The 18,728-nt window shown below is 41.8% G+C and overlaps 1 protein-coding gene across 4 annotated transcripts in view; it reads left to right on the top strand.

Annotated features, from left to right (window-relative positions):
• The window catches only part of DYNC2H1 (dynein cytoplasmic 2 heavy chain 1), a 438,789-nt gene that overhangs the window by 396,429 nt on the left and 23,632 nt on the right, over positions 1-18,728 (top strand). For all 4 annotated transcript variants that reach the window (XM_061628720.1, XM_061628719.1, XM_061628721.1 and 1 more), the window contains 2 exons: positions 8,110-8,319; positions 9,524-9,613. In XM_061628720.1, the coding sequence (XP_061484704.1) occupies positions 8,110-8,319; positions 9,524-9,613 (300 nt within the window). The remainder of the gene's footprint in view (positions 1-8,109; positions 8,320-9,523; positions 9,614-18,728) is intronic.

The following is an 18,728-nucleotide window of genomic DNA, read 5'->3' as shown; positions in this document are numbered from 1 at the left end:
TAACAGGAAGTTTGTCCTGATGTACAGTCGAAATCTGACTTCCTGCAACTTGAGCCTATTATTCCGTGTCCTGCACTCTGGGACGATCGAGAAGAGATCCTGGCCCTCCTCTGTGTGACAACCTTTCATGTACTTGAAGAGTGCTATCATATCTCCTCTCAGTCTTCTCTTCTCCAGGCTAAACATGCCCATTTCTTTCAGTCTCTCCTCATAGGGCTTTGTTTGCAGTCCCCTGATCATCGTTGCCCTCCTCTGAACCTGTTCCAGTTTGTCTGCATCCTTCTTGAAGTGTTGAGACCAGAACTGGATGCAGTATTCAAGATGAGGCCTAACCAGTGCTGAATAGAGGGGAACCAATGCGTGATTTGGAAACTATTACTTTTGTTAATGCAGCCTAAAATAGTATTTGCCTTTTTTGCAGCCACATTGCACTGTTGGCTCAGATTCAGCTTGTGATCAACGACAATTCCAAGATCCTTTTCACATGTCGTATTGCTGAGCCAAGTGTCCCCCATTTTATAACTGTGCATTTGGTTTCTTTATCCTAAGTGTAGAACTTTGCATTTATCTCTGTTGAATTTCATTCTGTTGTTTTCAGCCCAATGCTCCAGCCTATCAAGGTCCCTTTGAATTTTGTTTCTGTCTTCCACGGTATTAGCTGTGCCCCCCAAATTTTGTACCATCTGCAAATTTGATAAGCATGCTCTGTACCTCCTCATCCAAGTAGTTAATAAAAATGTTGAAGAGCAGTGGGCCCAGGACCGAGCCCTGTGGTACCCCACTCGTTACTTCCGCCCAGTTTGAGAAGGAACCATTGATAAACACTCTTTGAGTACAACACTGGAGCCAACTGTGGATCCACCTGATAGTTGTTCCATCCAGCCCACATTTAGCTAGCTTGCTAATCAGAATATCATGGGGCACTTTGTCAAAAGCTTTGCTGAAGTCGAGATATATTACATCCACAGCATTCCCACAGTCTACAAGGGAGGTTACCTGATCAAAAAACGAGATAAGAATAGTTTGGCAGGATTTGTTCTTCATGAATCCATGTTGGCTTCTAGTAATCACTGCATTGTTTTCAAGGTGCTTACTCTGACCTGGGAGACCAGGGTTTGAATTCCCACACAGCCATGAAGTTCACTGGGTGACCCTGGGCCAGTCACTGCCTCTCAGCCTCAGAGGAAGGCAATGGTAAACCGCCTCTGAATACTACTTACCATGAAAACCATATTCAAAGGGTCACCATAAGTCGGAATCGACTTGAAGGCAGTCCATTTTCCATTTTTACAGATTGACTGCTTTTTAATCTGCTCCAGAGTTTTTCCAGGGATTGATGTTAGGCAGACTGGTCTGTAGTTTCCTGGTTCCTCCTTTTTGCCCTTTTTGAAGACAGGGACAACATTAGCTCTCCTCCAGTCATCCGGCACTTCACCAGTCCGCCACGATTTCGCAAAGATAATAGACAGTGGTTCTGAGAGTTCTTCAGCCAGTTCCTTCAATACCCTAGGATGCAGTTTATCAGGCCCTGGAGATTTGAACTCGATCAAAGTAATTAGGTATTCCTTGACCGTTTGTCTATCAATCTCTAGCTCCAATTCTGCCCCTTCTACTTCATATTTCCTGGGAGGGTCATAGACCCTTTTTTGGGAGAAGACTGAGCCAAAGTAGGAATTGAGCATTTCTGCCTTTTCTTTGTCATCTGTTATCATTTTGCCATCCTCACTGAGTAGCTGTGCCACCATTTCCTTTCTCTGTCTTTTACTATGGACGTACCTGAAAAAAGCTTTTTTGTTGCTTTTAGCATCTCTTGCTAACCTTAGCTCATTCTCAGCTTTAGCCTTCCTGGCACCATCCCTGAAATTCCATGATACCTGCCTGTACTCTTCCATTTTGGCCTGGCCTTCTTTCCACTTCATGTATGTGTGCTTTTTTAATTTTTTTAGAAAACTAAATGTCATTTTATTAATAAATTAATAAAACTATAGGAAACAGTGGTTAATTACAGAGACTTTCTGATTTGACTGCTCATATATCATGGAGAAGCAAAGCAGATATGTAATATGACTGAAAAGTTCATTTATATGTTGGCTTATTAACAAACTATGTCAATGTGACAAATTGCCAAAGCCAAAACATGGGTAGTGTATTTTCTTTGGGATTCAATTTGCACCACTGTAGCTGATAAGGTTTGTTGTCTTAGAAAGGTAAACTAAGACCATAAAACATCATTTGAGTAATAAGACCTAGATACATGTTTATTGCATTAAAGCAGGTGTGGGGGGAGCCCTTGGACTTCCAGATGTTACTGAACTGTGATTCCCATCAGCCCCAGCAAGCATGGCCAGTGGCCAGGGGTGATATGAGTTGTAGTCCAGCAACATCTGGAGGACCAAAAGTTCCCTATACATATGCACTGAAGCAAACTCTTCTCATATTTTAATTAGTCAATTGACTCTTATGAAATTTAATATAGCGCACGTGTATTTTTAAAATTTAAATTAGCCCACTGTGAAATAAGTTTGGCATGTTCATTTGTCACATAATAGTAATAGGAGTAATTCCAAAATCCATATTTAGGTGGGGCCAGGGGGATAAAAAAGCAGACTTGGTGTTAAATCCATAATGTCTGCTTTCACATAGGAGTAGGCATTTCAGGAAGCATGGAAAGAGAGCTGCAAACTCTCATGAGCCTGCAGTTCTCATGTTATGCTGCTCACAAAAGTAAACCAGTTGTGTGAACAAGGTTTTTTTTTTACATGAGTCAGATGTGCCATATCATCAAAACCAATTCAAAATTTGCTGATAAAAAGTACTGTTCTAATTGTACAACTATCAAAAGATAAATTTTGACTGCTGTAAACCTTTAGTCTGTCTAGTGTTTTTATTATATATAAGTAATATGATATTATAGCTTGGTTTTGGAAGAAATCAGGAAACTGAGAAAAGTATATCTGAAGTAATTTTCTACCGAAGACAGGGTTGTGAAGACTTAGGAACATTGATTGAAGAGGAAGCACTAATTAGCTGCATTTAAACTACAGCATCAGATGTTTTCTCAAAATACAAGTTTCAGGTTTATCCTGTATAATTCTTTCATTATAGTCTAAAAATTTTGTTTACTAATTTTTCTGATATATATGATATATATGTAGGGTTTTAACTAGGGATGGCACCAAAGTTAATCACTGACCTCTCAAAAAACAAACTTGTCCTGCTCATAATGCTCAGCAGCATTATTAAGTGACCACCATTTTCTGCTAAAGTTGTTCTCTGACTTGGATCTGAATTACAGCTGTTGTGCCCCCCTCCCTTGTTCCTACTATGTTATTACTGTCACAATTCAGGTACCAGCAAGCTTGAGAAACTAGTTCTCCGTGGTGCCTGAATCCATACTATGAATATCAGGCACCTTGACAACTGTTGGTTTGATCTAGACTGCACCTTCTGTGAACACAAAGACTCCTTTTAATCCTGCTTGTGGGGAGGGGAGGTGACTTCTGCCAATTCTCTTGCAGCCTGTCGGCACCACCTTCCGTACTGTTTGTATATTAAAAATATTTAATCCAAAGATCTCAGGATGTGGAAGAGTTAGCCTTTAATAAATAACAGTCAACACCAATAACAGGACACACAGATCAGTAATAAAACAACTTTGTTGTTGTTATATGCCTTCAAGTCAATTACGACTTATGGCGACCCTATGAATCGGTGACCTCCAAGAGCATCTGTCATGAACCACCCTGTTCAGATCTTGTAAGTTCAGGTCTGTGGCTTCCTTTATGGAATCAATCCATCGCTTGTTTGGCCTTCCTCTTTTTCTACTCCCTTCTGTTTTTCCCAGCATTATTGTCTTTTCTAGTGAATCATGTATTCTCATAATGTGTCCAAAGTATGATAACCTCAGTTTCATCATTTTAGCTTCCAGGGACAGTTCTGGTTTAATTTGTTCTAACACCCAATTATTTGTCTTTTTCACAGTCCATGGTATGCACAAAGCTCTCCTCCAACACCACATTTCAAATGAGTTGATTTTTCTCTTATCTGCTTTTTTAGCTCAGTATAAAATAAGCCAAAGTTCCCAAATGTCTTTGTAAACAGCCATGTTTAAAACAGATGTTTGAATAACATTATTATAGATGCCCGTGGAATCCCAAGGAGAACAGAATTCAGTCAGGACACCACTATGGAGAACCCCCAACCCTGCAGCTCCACATAGTGTATATTCACTAATAGGCAAAAAACCTTGCTGTTTAAGAATGTACCTATAACCAACAGATATTTCTATCAAACTTTAGAAACCAAGGAAATTGGGCAGCTATAGTGAATGCACCAGGGGAGCAGGAGACCTGACTTCTCTGAGATATTGTACTGCCCTACAAATTTCTCAGAATGCAAACACAACTTGGGTTGGTCTTTCATAGTCCAAACCAGTTCCTGTGTGGCTTGGAAGAATTTGGTAAGATGTGCCTCTGAGCATATGGTGAGTGGTGGCAACACCTCCCATCTCCAAAGATGGAGAATTACATTTTTGTATGTTTGTTGGTGTTCTTTGCTTCTTATCTGTGTTACTACTGTTTTTACAGAGCTTCTAACCTAGAAAATTATATTTTTCTCATTATTTGTAGAAATCTGTGTCAAATTTATTTTTATTAATTTTAAAGCCTTTTTATTGGCCGGTCATATGATGGTGAAGATAGCCTTTTTTGTTTCAAACTGGAGGTTATGCTCTATTTCTATTTTGGGCTCATTAACAGTTGAACCTGAAACTGTATGTTGATGTAAAACCAGACATTACAATATGTTGCTACTTAAGCAATGACTCTAGTTGTTGGAAAAAAACAAACTTGGCCTACCCAAGATGCATGTTTTCAGCCTGCTATGCTTAAACTACTCCACTTAAGCAAAGGTGCGCATGGTAAACATAGAGCACACATAGAATTTTGTAAGAATATATTTCATCTCCCACTGTTTTATCTTGTGCAAACTGAGACACTCCTGATGTCCATTGGAAAGTATTCTGCAGAATAGTCAGTGCCATTATTCCACAATTGTTTTTCGAGCTTTTTTTATTGTTGCAAAATGTTGCTGTACTTCACATATTCAGAGAAACAGAAGCAAAAAAGAATAATTTACTACAGGAAACTTCACTAAAATTGTAAAGTAAGTGAAACATTTAAAGTGACTATCTGAACGATATCAACTGGGTTAATATAGTTGCCTCCTCCCTGCTAAAACAAGATCAGCAGCACATGTCTTGTTTCTGTTATTTGGGTTTACTGCAGGTGTTGCCACCACTCACCATATGCTCAGAGGCACATGTTGCCAAATTCTTCTAAGCTACACAGGAAGTGGATTGGACTGTGAAAGACCTACCCAAGTTGTGTTTGCATTTTGACAAATTTGTAGGGCAGTCCAATATCTCAGAGAGGAGGTCAGGTCTCCTGTTCCCCTGGTGCATTCACTATAGCTACCCAATTTCCCTGCTTTTTAAAGTTTGATAGAAATATCTATAGGTACATTCTTAAACCGCAAGATTTTTTGCCTATTGGTGAATTTCCCTGCTTTTTAGTGTGGGAGGTAAGAAATGGGATCATGTGCAAGTATTCTAAGAATGGATTTACTCCTGTGCAATCATGGCTAGGATAGGTAAAACTGACCATGAGGGAAGAGTAGAGGGAAGGAAGAAGAGGGAGAGGAGAGCAGAAGGAGTGGGAGGGGGAAGGAGTGAATTGGAAGGGGAGGGGGAGAGGTGAAGGAAGGGGCAAAAGAGGTGATGGGAGGGAGGAGGGGATGGCAAGTTTGATCATTTGCATACTTATTGAGTTCAATGGGATTTACTCCTGTGCAATCATGCTTGAAAGTGAATTGGAGTGCCTTCAAGTTGATTCCGACTTATGGCGACCCTATCAATAGGGTTTTCATGGTAAGCGGTATTCTAGCCCAAGGACATCCAGTGAGCTTTATGGCTGTGTGGGGATTTAAACCCTGGTCTCCCAGGTCATAGTCCTGGGATAGGTAAAACTGACTATGGGGAAGAGCAGAGGGGAGGAGGGGAGAGGGAAGGGGCAAGAGGGAGGGGATAGGAAGGAGGAGGTGGGGAGGGTAGGTTTGATTATTTGCATGCTTTTTGAGTTCAGTGGGATTTACTCCTGTGCAATCATGCTTAGGATAGGTGAAACTGACCTAGGGAAGGGGCGGGGGGAGGAGGAGGGCAGGGAAGGGGAGAGGAGGAGATTGGGTGGGTGAGCACTTGGCAGAGAGGAAGCCCCTTCCCCTTTTCAAAAGGAAAACATTGTGAACAGTATCATTCTTTTTCAGAGTTTCCCCTTTTTATTTTACAGCAGGCACATGTAACCTCCCACACAAATTTAAACCAAAGCTGTCCCTGGCCACATCCACACCAGACTGTTATTTCACTTTAGGCAGTCATGGCTTCTCCCAAAGAATCCTGGGAAGTGTAGTTAGTGAAGGGCGCCGAGAGTTGCTAGGAGACACCCTGTTCCCCTCACAGAGCTTCAATCAGAGCAGCTGACTGTTAAACCACTGGCCACTGGAGCTTTGTCGGGAATAGGAGTCTCCTCTCAGCACCTTTCACAAACTACACTTCCCAGGATTATTTGGGGGAAGCCATGACTGTCTCACGTGAAATCAAAGTCTGGCGGGGGTGTGGCCTCCTGATTAGGCAAGCCCAGCAGCTGTGAGTCTGGCTTTTAGAACACTAACAGTTGGTTCTTACTGAGCATGCCCAACATTATCATTGAGTTCAAGCCAAAAATTCTTAATTAAAAATCAGCCAGGCATTTTTTTTAACTTTTAAACTGCAGACGATGAAGGTCAGAGTATGGGGCAAGGTCAGTAATAGGATTTCAGGTACTCTGAACATGATTTTTAATTAATTTCAACAGATTATAAGAACTCTGACCAAAAAAAGTCTGAAAGGGGTCTGGTTTTTCTCCCTCTCCTTTTACACTTTGAACTCTCGATTCTCTTTGACTATTTTGTGTATTGCCATGACAATTTGGAAGGTTGTTAAGCAAGTATATCTGAGTTCAGGACTATATGGTCTGTAAGGTTTTGTTTTAAAATGAGCTTATGGTAAGGATCAGAATGGCATGGGGGTATTTTCGATTTAACATTGCGGAATGTGAAAAATCCATGTTGACTATAGTGTACAGCCACTCTTGTGGCTGTATAATCAATCAGTGGTGGAATACTAAGGAGGGTCTCCCTAGCACATCTCCCTTGCAGGACTCTACAGGAAAAGATGCCCCTTAAGTATTTAGGTCTCACGTTGTTCAGGAATTTGTCAAGAGCATGGGTTGTATTCAATGTACCCCTAAAGCACTTTCCACTAGTGCATTCTCCTTGCACAATAGCACATTCTCTCCCTGTACCCATTCATCCCCTAAATCTGTTCTGGGGTTCCTCCAACCCTCCAGAGCAGATTGGGAGACATCATGGGGAAAGGAGAGGTGGACGTTCCATTGCACAGACAAAAAGTTTTTCTGCTCACACAATTACTTAGTTAAATACAGCTCTTTATGTGTCATTGACAATACCTTGAATTCAGACCACAAACATACTGATAGCCACTGTAGCCCTTTGAGAACCAGTGTGATGTAACTCCCAACTGAGTCAGTGTGTTTTGCACTAGCTGCAATTTCTGAATTGTGTTCAAGGGTAGCCCTATGTAGAGTACATTGCAGTAATCCAATATGGAACTTATGAGAGTATGAGTCATCATGATCAGGCTATCTGTACCCATAAAAGGTCTTACCTAGTGAACGAGCTGTAGCTACAAAAAGGAACTCTGGGCCACTGCAGACACTTGGGGTCCAGTGACAACGTTGAATCCAGAAGTACTCCCAGACTACAAATCTGCTTCTGCAAGGGGAGTGCAACCCCATCAACAGCAGAGCTGGGGGCTGCAGGGAGAAGAGTAATTGGTAAAAGTCTCCCCCTCAGCTGGTGGGAGCAAGGCCTGCATCCAGTCCTATATGCCACAGATATTCTGGCAGTGGTGTTTTTTAAAGGAGAAAAAGTTTGCCCAAATGGGATTATCCTTATTTAAAGTTGATTAATTTAATGACATTTTTTTCTCTTTAGAATTCCAGTCTGATTCATCACAAGGTGTCTCCTCCTTCTGAGCGGCAAGGATCCCCAATTCTTTCATTCATTATTCTTGAGCAGTTCAATGCCATTCGCCTAGTTCAGAGTATTCATCAGTCTCTTGCTGCTCTCAGTAAAGTCATCAGGGGAACCTCGTTGTTGAGTTCAGAAGTACAAAAACTAGCAAGTGCTTTATTAAACCAGAAGGTAAGGTCTTCTTTTAAATTCCCATTGTACATAATGCATCTTTATTCTGTAGATGTAACAATCTTGAACCAACAGCAACTAGTTTAGATAAGTGCATGCTTTAATCTTCAGTTAATTTTCTTTTGGTTTAAAACAGAAGCAAACCTAGGAAATAATTGCGGAAATAGATAGATTTTATGGCAGCTGCCTGGAGACTCTGGTGCTTACAACACACTACAGCACTAAATATCAGAGCTGTGCTTGGTGCCTGTTTTTTGTTTCCTGGTTAAAAGGGAAATTCCTAGCAAGATCCAGTCTACTTCTCAAAGGAACCAGAACACAAAGAAGAGCCCTGCTGGATCCAACAAAAGTGCATCTAGTACAACATTCTACTATCCACTGGAACCAACAGAATGCTTCTGGGAAGCCCATAAAAACACGAAGGCAACAACTGGTATTTAGAGTCACACTGCCTCTGATTCTCATGGTTCTGTACAGCAATCATAACTATATGATTAATGGCCTTTAGTAGACTCATCCTCCATGTTGATCTACTCTCTTTTTATAGGCCCCTAAGTTGGTGGCCATCACTGCATCTTATGGCAGTGAATTTCATAAATTAAGTATGTGGTGCATGGAAAAATACTTCCTTTTGTCTGTCCTGAGTCTACTACCAGTTAAGTTCATTGGATGACCCTGAGTAACAGATTTATAAAGGAGAAAAACTATCAATTTTCCCACACCATGCATTATTTTATGAACTGTATAATGCTGCTTGTTAACCATATTTTGTTCCAAACCAAAATATCCCCACCTCTTTAGACAGCCCTCAAAGGGAAGGATCTCCTGGATCAATTTGTTTGTTTTTTTCTGCACATTTCCCAGCTTTTGAGACAGGGAAACCAAAACTGTAGTATTGCAAATGTGGCTGTATCATAGATTTTCAGAAGGGCATTATGACAACCTTGTTTTTAACAGCTCATCTAGTAGCCACAGGTGACCAGGAATTGAGTGCAAGCAAGGGCATGGAATTCCATGCAGAAAAATGAGCAGGCTGGTGAAGGGCTGGGCAAGATTACACTATCCCTTCTGTGACAACCCACTTGCTTTACGTGCTAACTACAAAGGAAAAGAAAACTCCTTCCTCTGTAACCACCATGGAAACACAGAGATTTGTGACTCACAAAGCTCAATAACATCTGCAATTATTATGTCTTTTTTTTAGTGCCCCTTAACGTGGCAAAGCAAGTGGGAAGGCCCAGAAGATCCTTTACAGTACCTCAGAGCTGTCGTAGCACGAGCACATGCTATCCAGGTACAATTTAATTTCTAAGATTCAGTATTTAAATAATCAAAAGTAAAGTTCACATGTGCTCTATTTATATTCTATACTCATACCTACCTTTCTTTTTTGAAAGAAAATTCCAAGGTAGCTTGTCTTGCATTGTTTCACCAATCAACACAGTTTTGCATACATAATACTTTCACATATAACAAAGGAGTGGAGTGGGAGACATGGAACATACTTGCAGCAGTTATATTTGCATAAATCCCCCTTTTCTTGCTTATCTATATAGTGTGTATTGTCCTTACATCCATAGTTTTAGGAATGTTGTGGGGGCTGCTGTTGGATGTTTGTATCTGGAGTCCTCAAGTGGGGTTCTGTAAGGGTTCTGAGAAGACAAGTGCTTAACAATATGCTCTGCTTATATATGTTCTGAGACCAGACTGGGCAAAGTGCTTCTTTTTTTATATAATGTGCTCTTTCTTCATAGTCCCTTCTTATGTGCTCTACGTGTGCCCAACATAGAGTCAGAGAGATGTAGTCCTGTGCTGTGTGCCCTGTCCTCTGAGTTCTGGTCTTCCTGCCAGGAGTTTATGTTCTGCTGGGAGTGTGTTGCGGATGGGTTTGGAGTTACTCTGATTCCTACAGTGCCATGAAAAATATTTGCCCCGTCTGGTTTTTTGCATTGTTGCATATTTTTGGCACTGAATATTGTCAGATCTTGAACCAAAACCTAATATTAGAGAAAAGGGAACCTGAGTGAACAAACAACACAAAATTTTGATACTTATTCCATTTATTCATTAAAGAAAGATAGGCAACACCCAATGCCCCTATGTGAAAAAGTAATTGTCCCCCTATTAACTCAACCCAATGAAAGAGATTATTAGGGCCAGAAGTTTGAATATCTTGGTAAACAATCAGGCCTGCTTTGGGCCAGCCCTGCCCAATATAAATCTGACTAACTTTGGCCCTTGCCATCAGATTGAAGTTGCCAGCACACAGGTTCCAAAGCCGCATCATGCCACGATCAAAAGAAACTCCTGGACACCTCCGCAAAACAGTTGTTGATGCATATCAGTCTGGAAAGGATTACAAAGCCATTTCTAAGGCTCTGGGGCTCCACCAAACCACAGTCAGAGCCATATAAACTAAATGGAGAAGGTTTGGGACAGTAGTGAATCTTCCCAGGAGTGGCTGTCCTGCCGAAATCCCTCCAATAGCAAGGTGTAAAATCATCCAGGAAGTCACAAAGGACCCCAGAACAACATCCAGGAATCTGCAAGCTTCTCTCGCCTCAGCCAAGGTCAGTGTTCATGACTCCACCATCAGAAAGACATTGTGCAAACATGAGATTCATGGCAAAGTAGCAAGGCGGAAACCACTGCTCACTGAGAAGAACATGAATGCTCATCTAGAGTTTGTCAAAAAGCACCTGGATGATCCTTAAGAGTTCTGAAACAATGTTCTATGGACAGATGAGTCATAGATGAAACTTTTTGGGCAACATGGGCCCCGTTATGTCTGGTGAAAACCAAACACTGCATTCCACATGAAGAACCTCATACCAACAGTCAAGCATGGTGGTGGCAGAGTCATGGTTTGGGGATGCTTTGCTGCATCAGGACCTGGACAACTTGCCATCGTTGAGGGAACCATGAATTCTGCTTTGTATCAGAGAATTCTACAGGTGAATGTCAGGCCACATGTCCATCAGCTGAAGCTGAAGTACAGCTGGGTCATGCAGCAAGACAATGATCTGAAACACACAAGTAAGTCTGCATCAGAATGGTTGAGGAACGAGAAATACAATGTTTTGGAATGGCCTACTCAGTCCAGACCTAAACCCCATTGAGATGTGGCAGGACCTGAAAGGAGTAGTTCATGCTCGAAAACCCACAAATGTCGCTCAGTTAAAGCAGTTCTGCATGGAGTGGCCCAAAATCCACCACAGTACTGTGAGACACTGATCAGAAACTACAGGAAGCATTTGGTTGCAGTCATTGCTGCTAAAGGTGACGTAACCAGGTTTTGAGTCTAAGGAGCCAATTACTTTTTCACATAGGGGCATTGGGTGTTGCTTAATTTTCTTTAATGAATAAATGAAATAAGTATCAAAATTGTGTGTTTGTTCACTCAGGTTCCCTTTTCTCTAATATTAGGGTTTGATTCAGGATCTGACAACATTCAGTGCCAAAACTATGCAACAACACAGAAAATCAGACAGGGGGAAAATACTTTTTCACAGCACTGTATATTCCACCATGGTAGCATAAGCAGGATAGGAGATAGCCTTTTGCTCTCCACTAAGTTCAGTTGGTGCTTTTTGACGTACACTACTTATGAAGTTATACTGGTCATGGGTAACACTGAAGTTTGAGGAAGTATACAATTTGGCAGATGTCTGTTCCTCCCCATTGCACCCATGGTTCTGCCCCAGTTTGGTCCTCACACTGGCACCACTAGTACAAATGCATGGAGTTGTGTATATAATGTCAGGTGTTGGGCAGGTGGGTGTGGCTTGTGGAAAATAGCATCACAAGCCAATACATATGAATATGTTATTTAGCAATAAAGCAATGTGTTATAATATTAAAATATGCATGTTTAAGAGAACAGAAACAAGTTGTACATTTTGTGTGTATTTTATGCCCCCCATTTGTGCACTGCATTCAGGACATTGCCATCATAGATCACACAATGTTTAGATTGCAACTCTTTATTTTTAGCATTCCTTTGCTTAATTTCAGATAGTTGGCATGATAACAGTATTTCATTTGTACACGTATGCCATAGGAAAGGACATTCGCAATGATGCTTAATCCTAGAATTTATTTTGCCTAGAACAATTTTCCTAATCCACAATACTATTTTTCTCTTATCTGTGACTGATAGATAATTTAATTTTAAGAAGTAATTCCAGTCTACTGAATTCTAAATATTCAGTAAATATTTTCATTTGTATTTAAACAAATGGAAATATACATTGGATAAAAATATATTAAATTCTAATCAAGGTTTTTAAAATTCAAATAACATTTCACTTACTTACTTAAGAAGATGTTATATTCAGTCTGACTCATTCAGAAGCAGAGGTGAACTTGTATATCAAACACTCACTTTGGTACTACAAAATACCTTGACAATGGTTTGCAAAAGTTATATGAAGATCCAACTGTAGCGCATCCCATGACAGATATTGTAGTCAAAAGGTTATTATTGCCAGCTCCAAAATTCATTCTCTTAATAGGCTTCCTTGAATTGTCTGTAGGTGATGCATATTGTGTTAGGAAGCATAATAAAGAGTGTTTTAATTTCATTCTTCCATATAAAATGGTGTTACCCTTGGGAACACATAATGAGATTAGAAATGCACTAGCAAATTAACATCTCAGCCTGTCATATTGCTAAGTATTATTAGATACATTAGGCCACTCCACAGACATGAAACTTTATTAAACCTTAGGGAGGCTTTGTGAAAATAATATTTTGTGTGTGCTAGGTTCTGGTAGTTATTTTAGGCAAGTCTGCATCACCAATATAATTACTTAACAGAACTTCTGTCTCTGGTATCCAGAATGTAGTCTGTACTTCAGAGAATAGCACCTCTTCCTGGTTGAAGTCAAGAGTTAATTTGATGTCATTGCGGGGGGGGGGGTGAGAGAGAGCAGGAGAGAGGCTTGCCGGCTTCCCAGACTATCCCTGCCTGGAAGCAGGGCCTATTAGGAGCTGAGATCTCTCCTACTTTCTGACTATATTTTTCCTTCTTTAGTCCTAGATTGTACACCCCTTTCCTCTCCCTAATAAGGGACCTTGTTTTTAAAGGGGAAACATGGGAAACTGCAGCTATTGAGGCTGCTCTAACCTAATACAGACCATGCTCCCTTTCTGCTCTTTAGCCAGGAGAAATATGAAATAGCATAAGAACATAAGAAGAGCCTGCTGGATCAAGCCAGTGGCCCATCTAGTCCAGCATCCTGTTCTCACAGTAGCCAACCAGGTGCCTGGGGGAAGCCCGCAAGCAGGACCTGAGTGCAAGAACACTCTCCCCTCCTGAGGCTTCCGGCAACTGGTTTTCAGAAGCATGCTGCCTCTGACTAGGGTGGCAGAGCACAGCCATCATGGCTAGAAGCCATTGATAGCCCTGTCCTCCATGAATTTGTCTAATCTTCTTTTAAAGCCATCCAAGCTGGTGGCCATTACTGCGTCTTGTGGGAGCAAATTCCATAGTTTAACTATGCGCTGAGTAAAGAAGTACTTCCTTTTGTCTGTCCTGAATCTTCCAACATTCAGCTTCTTTGAATGTCCATGAGTTCTAGTATTATGAGAGAGGGAGAAGAACTTTTCTCTATCCACTTTCTCAATGCCATGCATAATTTTATACACTTCTATCATGTCTCCTCTGACCCGCCTTTTCTCTAAACTAAAAAGCCCCAAATGCTGTAACCTTTCCTCGTAAGGGAGTCGCTCCATCCCCTTGATCATTCTGGTTGCCCTCTTCTGAACCTTTTCCAACTCTATAATATGGCAGGAACCATGTGACTAGATCAGTCCCAGCAGAAAGGGCAATGACAGTAACAATCTTCCAATAATGGCAGTGACACTTCTGAATGTAGGAAAGTTTCAGCCAGCTTAATGGGGACATCAGTGGCAGCAGGTGTCCTCTAAAACTGGTGGGGTGCTCTGAGGTTACAGGAATGTGGCCAAGGTCTGGTTTTCTTCCCATCCTCCTGCACTGAAAGATTCTGTGGATGCTTAAATATTGCAGTTTTACAAACAGAACCTAAAGAAGCTGAAAAGTGCCTTACTTTGGTTTAGAAGGGGTCCACAAAAGACAAATTATTGTTAAAACAAAATGAGCATTTATATATGTATAAACATAATGGTTAGAGCATTGGACTAGGGTCTGAAAGATCCCCACCCAGCCATGAACAACACTAGAAATTCTTTTAAACAACTCTCTCCTTCTGCCTGCCTACAGACACACACACAATTAATTGGCCACTCTCTTCTTCCAAGCTACATCTGATTAGATGCAAAACATCAGTCACTACACACACACACCAATCCATTTGGGTCCTGCTTTTTCCTCCTCCTCCCTTCCATTCCAATAGCCAGCTAAAGGCCCACCAGGGCCAAGGCCTCCCCCCACCAGGGCCAAGGCCTCCCCCCACCGCTTCCCCCTCCCCCACCGCTTCCCCCTCCCCCACCGCTTCCCCCTCCCCCACCGCTTCCCCCTCCCCCACCGCTTCCCCCTCCCACAGCCAGCAAAAGGCCCATTAGGACCAAAACATACCCCCATGCCACTGTGCAGTTTTTTCCCTTGCTCCCCATGCAGCAACATACACGCAGCCACCCAGCCACCTACTCTGTGCAAGCAAATACTGAACTGAACTCACACGTATATTTTGCTGCTGCTTTCAAAGCTGGCTGCAGAGAAAGAATTGTGCTCTCTGCTGCTTTACCCTGCTACTTGCAAAAGTGAGGAACTATCAACACAAACTCAGAGAGGAGCTAATGCAGATTGCAAATATATGCATCTGATTAGCTCAGATTGGCTCCAACTGAAATGCACTGGGGAGGCTTTTCATAGTCCTGCCCTTATGCTATGGAACTTCCAGTGCATTTCTGAGGAACTCCTCCTGATTAGTTAGAGCTTATTCTATGGCAAATAAAATCAAAATGGAGGTCCTGGAGATGCTAAGGGGAGCTCTGTCCCCTCTAAGCCCCTCCTACTAGAATTTTACTCCTGGAGACTGGGGTTGGGACCATAGCAATGATTGTGATTGACTGTGCTATCCAGAGATGACTGACCAGAACAGAAGATGGACAGAAACAAGTCCAGAGTGTCTCTAAATGTGAGGTACTGTATTGAATGTAAATGTAAGGAACAGAGAAAGGGCACCGGGCTATAGGTAATACACTGAATATGAATGTAAGGAAAAGAGAAAGGACAGGCTATACATTTGGAGGTTTAGGGTGGTCAGTGCCCCACCTGCCATTAATAAGGGACTTCATTAATCCAGCTAAACAGCGCAGTCCCAGATCAAGACACAGAATGTTCCACCAAGTCGACTCCTGGGGAGATGCAAGTGTGTCCCAGGGAATATTCCTCTTCCAGACTCCTCAGAACTGTGAGGACAAGCTAAACTAGAATTTCTGAGATGGTTCCAAAAATTAACAAAAAGAGAATGGACAGATGTATTTTCCTCTCAAGGGAAAATGATTGATAACGTTTAGTGTTCCCCCCTCTAGTCCAGGAAGACAAGCTTCAATTTCAAGCTGTGATAGGAAGAGCTCACCCCTTGTGTACATTAGAAATCCCTGCCTTCAGAACTCAATCTTAAGTTTAGTTAAGTTGTTGCCACCACTCACCATATGCTGAGATGCACATGTTACCAAATTCTTCCAAGCTACATAGGAAGTGGATTGGACTGTGAAAGACCAACCCAAATTGTGTTTGCATTTTTCCAATATCTCAGAGAGGAAGTCAGGACTCCTGTTCCCCTGGTGCATTCGCTATAGCTGCCTAATTTGATAGCAATACCTGTTGGCTATACGTGCATTCTTAAACCACAAGGTGTGTTTTGTTTTAGTTTTTGCCTATTAATGAATTTCTTTGCTTTTTAATCTGGAAGGTAAGAAATGGGATCCTGTGCAAGTTTGCTGAGAATGGATTGATCATTTGCATGCTTGTTGAATTCAATGGGATTTACTCCCATGCTCAGGATGGATGAAACTGACCATGGGGAAGAGAATGAGAACTGGATGGGGGGGGGGAGGAGAGGAAGGGATGCAGAGGGGGGGAAGGGGAAGGAAGGGCAGGGGAAGCTGGAGGGCAGGTTTGATCATTTGCATGCTTACTGAGTTCAATGGGATTCACTCCTGTGCAATCATGCTTAGGTTAGGTGAAACTGACCTGGGAGACATGGAGGGGGGGAGGGGGGAGATTGGCAGGTGGCTACTGAACAGAGGGAAAGCCCCTTTCCTTTCCAAAAGGAAAACATGGTGAATAGCATCATTATTTTCCGGGGTTTCCCCCACCTTTTTATTCTGCTGCAGACACATGTAGTGTCCCACCCAAATTTAAACCAAAACTGTCCCTGAACTACAATCACCAGAATTCTATGGGAAAATGGGCTGACTGTTAAACCACTCTGGCCACTGGAGCTCTGTCAGGAGAATAAGAGTGTCTTAATGACTCTCAGCACCCTTCACAAATTATACTTCCCATGATTTTTGGGTGAAGCCATGACTGTTTAAAGTGGAATAAATGTCTGGCATGGGTGTGGCCCTCTGATTAGCCAAGCCAAACAGCTGTTGGTCTGGCTTTTAGAACACTTAACAGGTGGTTCTTACAGAGATAGATAGAGGTGATCCAGTGGACATAGTGTACTTAGACTTTCAAAAAGCGTTTGACAAGGTACCTCACCAAAGACTTCTGAGGAAGCTTAGCAGTCATGGAATAAGAGGAGAGGTCCTCTTGTGGATAAGGAATTGGTTAAGAAGCAGAAAGCAGAGAGTAGGAATAAACGGACAGTTCTCCCAATGGAGGGCTGTAGAAAGTGGAGTCCCTCAAGGATCGGTATTGGGACCTGTACTTTTCAACTTGTTCATTAATGATCTAGAATTAGGAGTGAACAGTGAAGTGGCCAAGTTTGCTGATGACACTAAATTGTTCAGGGTTGTTAAAAGAAAAAGGGATTGCGAAGAGCTCCAAAAAGACCTCTCCAAACTGAGTGAATGGGCGGAAAAATGGCAAATGCAATTCAATATAAACAAGTGTAAAATTATGCATATTGGAGCAAAAAATCTGAATTTCACATATACGCTCATGGGGTCTGAACTGGCGGTGACCGACCAGGAGAGAGACCTCGGGGTTGTAGTGGACAGCACAATGAAAATGTCAACCCAGTGTGCGGCAGCTGTGAAAAAGGCAAATTCCATGCTAGTGATAATTAGGAAAGGTATTGAAAATAAAACAGCCGATATCATAATGCCTTTGTATAAATCTATGGTGCAGCCGCATTTGGAATACTGTGTACAGTTCTGGTCGCCTCATCTCAAAAAGGATATTATAGAGTTGGAAAAGGTTCAGAAGAGGGCAACCAGAATGATCAAGGGGATGGAGCGACTCACTTACGAGGAAAGGTTACAGCATTTGGGGCTTTTTAGTTTAGAGAAAAGGCGGGTCAGAGGAGACATGATAGAAGTGTATAAAATTATGCATGGCATTGAGAAAGTGGATAGAGAAAAGTTCTTCTCCCTCTCTCATAATACTAGAACTCGTGGACATTCAAAGAAGCTGAATGTTGGAAGATTCAGGACAGAAAAAAGGAAGTACTTCTTTACTCAGCGCATAGTTAAACTATGGAATTTGCTCCCACAAGATGCAGTAATGGCCACCAGCTTGGATGGCTTTAAAAGAAGATTAGATAAATTCATGGAAGACAGGGCTATCAATGGCTACTAGCCATGATGGCTGTGCTCTGCCACCCTAGTCAGAGGCAGCATGCTTCTGAAAACCAGTTGCCGGAAGCCTCAGGAGGGTAGAGTGTTCTTGCACTCGGGTCCTGCTTGCGGGCTTCCCCCAGGCACCTGGTTGGCCACTGTGAGAACAGGATGCTGGACTAGATGGGCCACTGGCCTGATCCAGCAGGCTCTTCTTATGTTTTTATAATGCCTGCACTATCATAGACTCCAGTGTTAATTTTCTTTAATTAAAAACCAGCCATGCATTTTTTTTAACGTTTAGACTTTTAGAAGATGAAGGTCAGAGTATGGGATAAGGTCAGTAACAGGATTACAGGTACTCTGTGAACATGACTGATTTTTAAATTAATTTCAACTAATTATGAGACCACTGACAGAAAAAAAAGTCCAACAGGGGTCTGGAATTTTTTTACTCATGTTTCATACTTTAAAGTCTGGATTCTCTCTGAGTGTTTTGTGTATCATCATGAAAACCTAAAGGGTTGTTAAGCAAGCATTTCTGAGTTCAGGACTATAAGTTTTGTAAGATTTATTTTAAAATTAGCTCATGGGAAGGAGCAGAATGGCATGGGGGTATTTTCAGTTTAACATGGCAGAATATGGAAAAACCATGCTGGCTATAGTATAAAGCCACTCTTGTGGCTGTATAATT

This window comes from Rhineura floridana, chromosome 5 (assembly GCF_030035675.1).
Source record: "Rhineura floridana isolate rRhiFlo1 chromosome 5, rRhiFlo1.hap2, whole genome shotgun sequence".
Taxonomy (NCBI): domain Eukaryota; kingdom Metazoa; phylum Chordata; class Lepidosauria; order Squamata; family Rhineuridae; genus Rhineura; species Rhineura floridana.
This window is presented reverse-complemented; position numbering and strand designations above follow the sequence as displayed.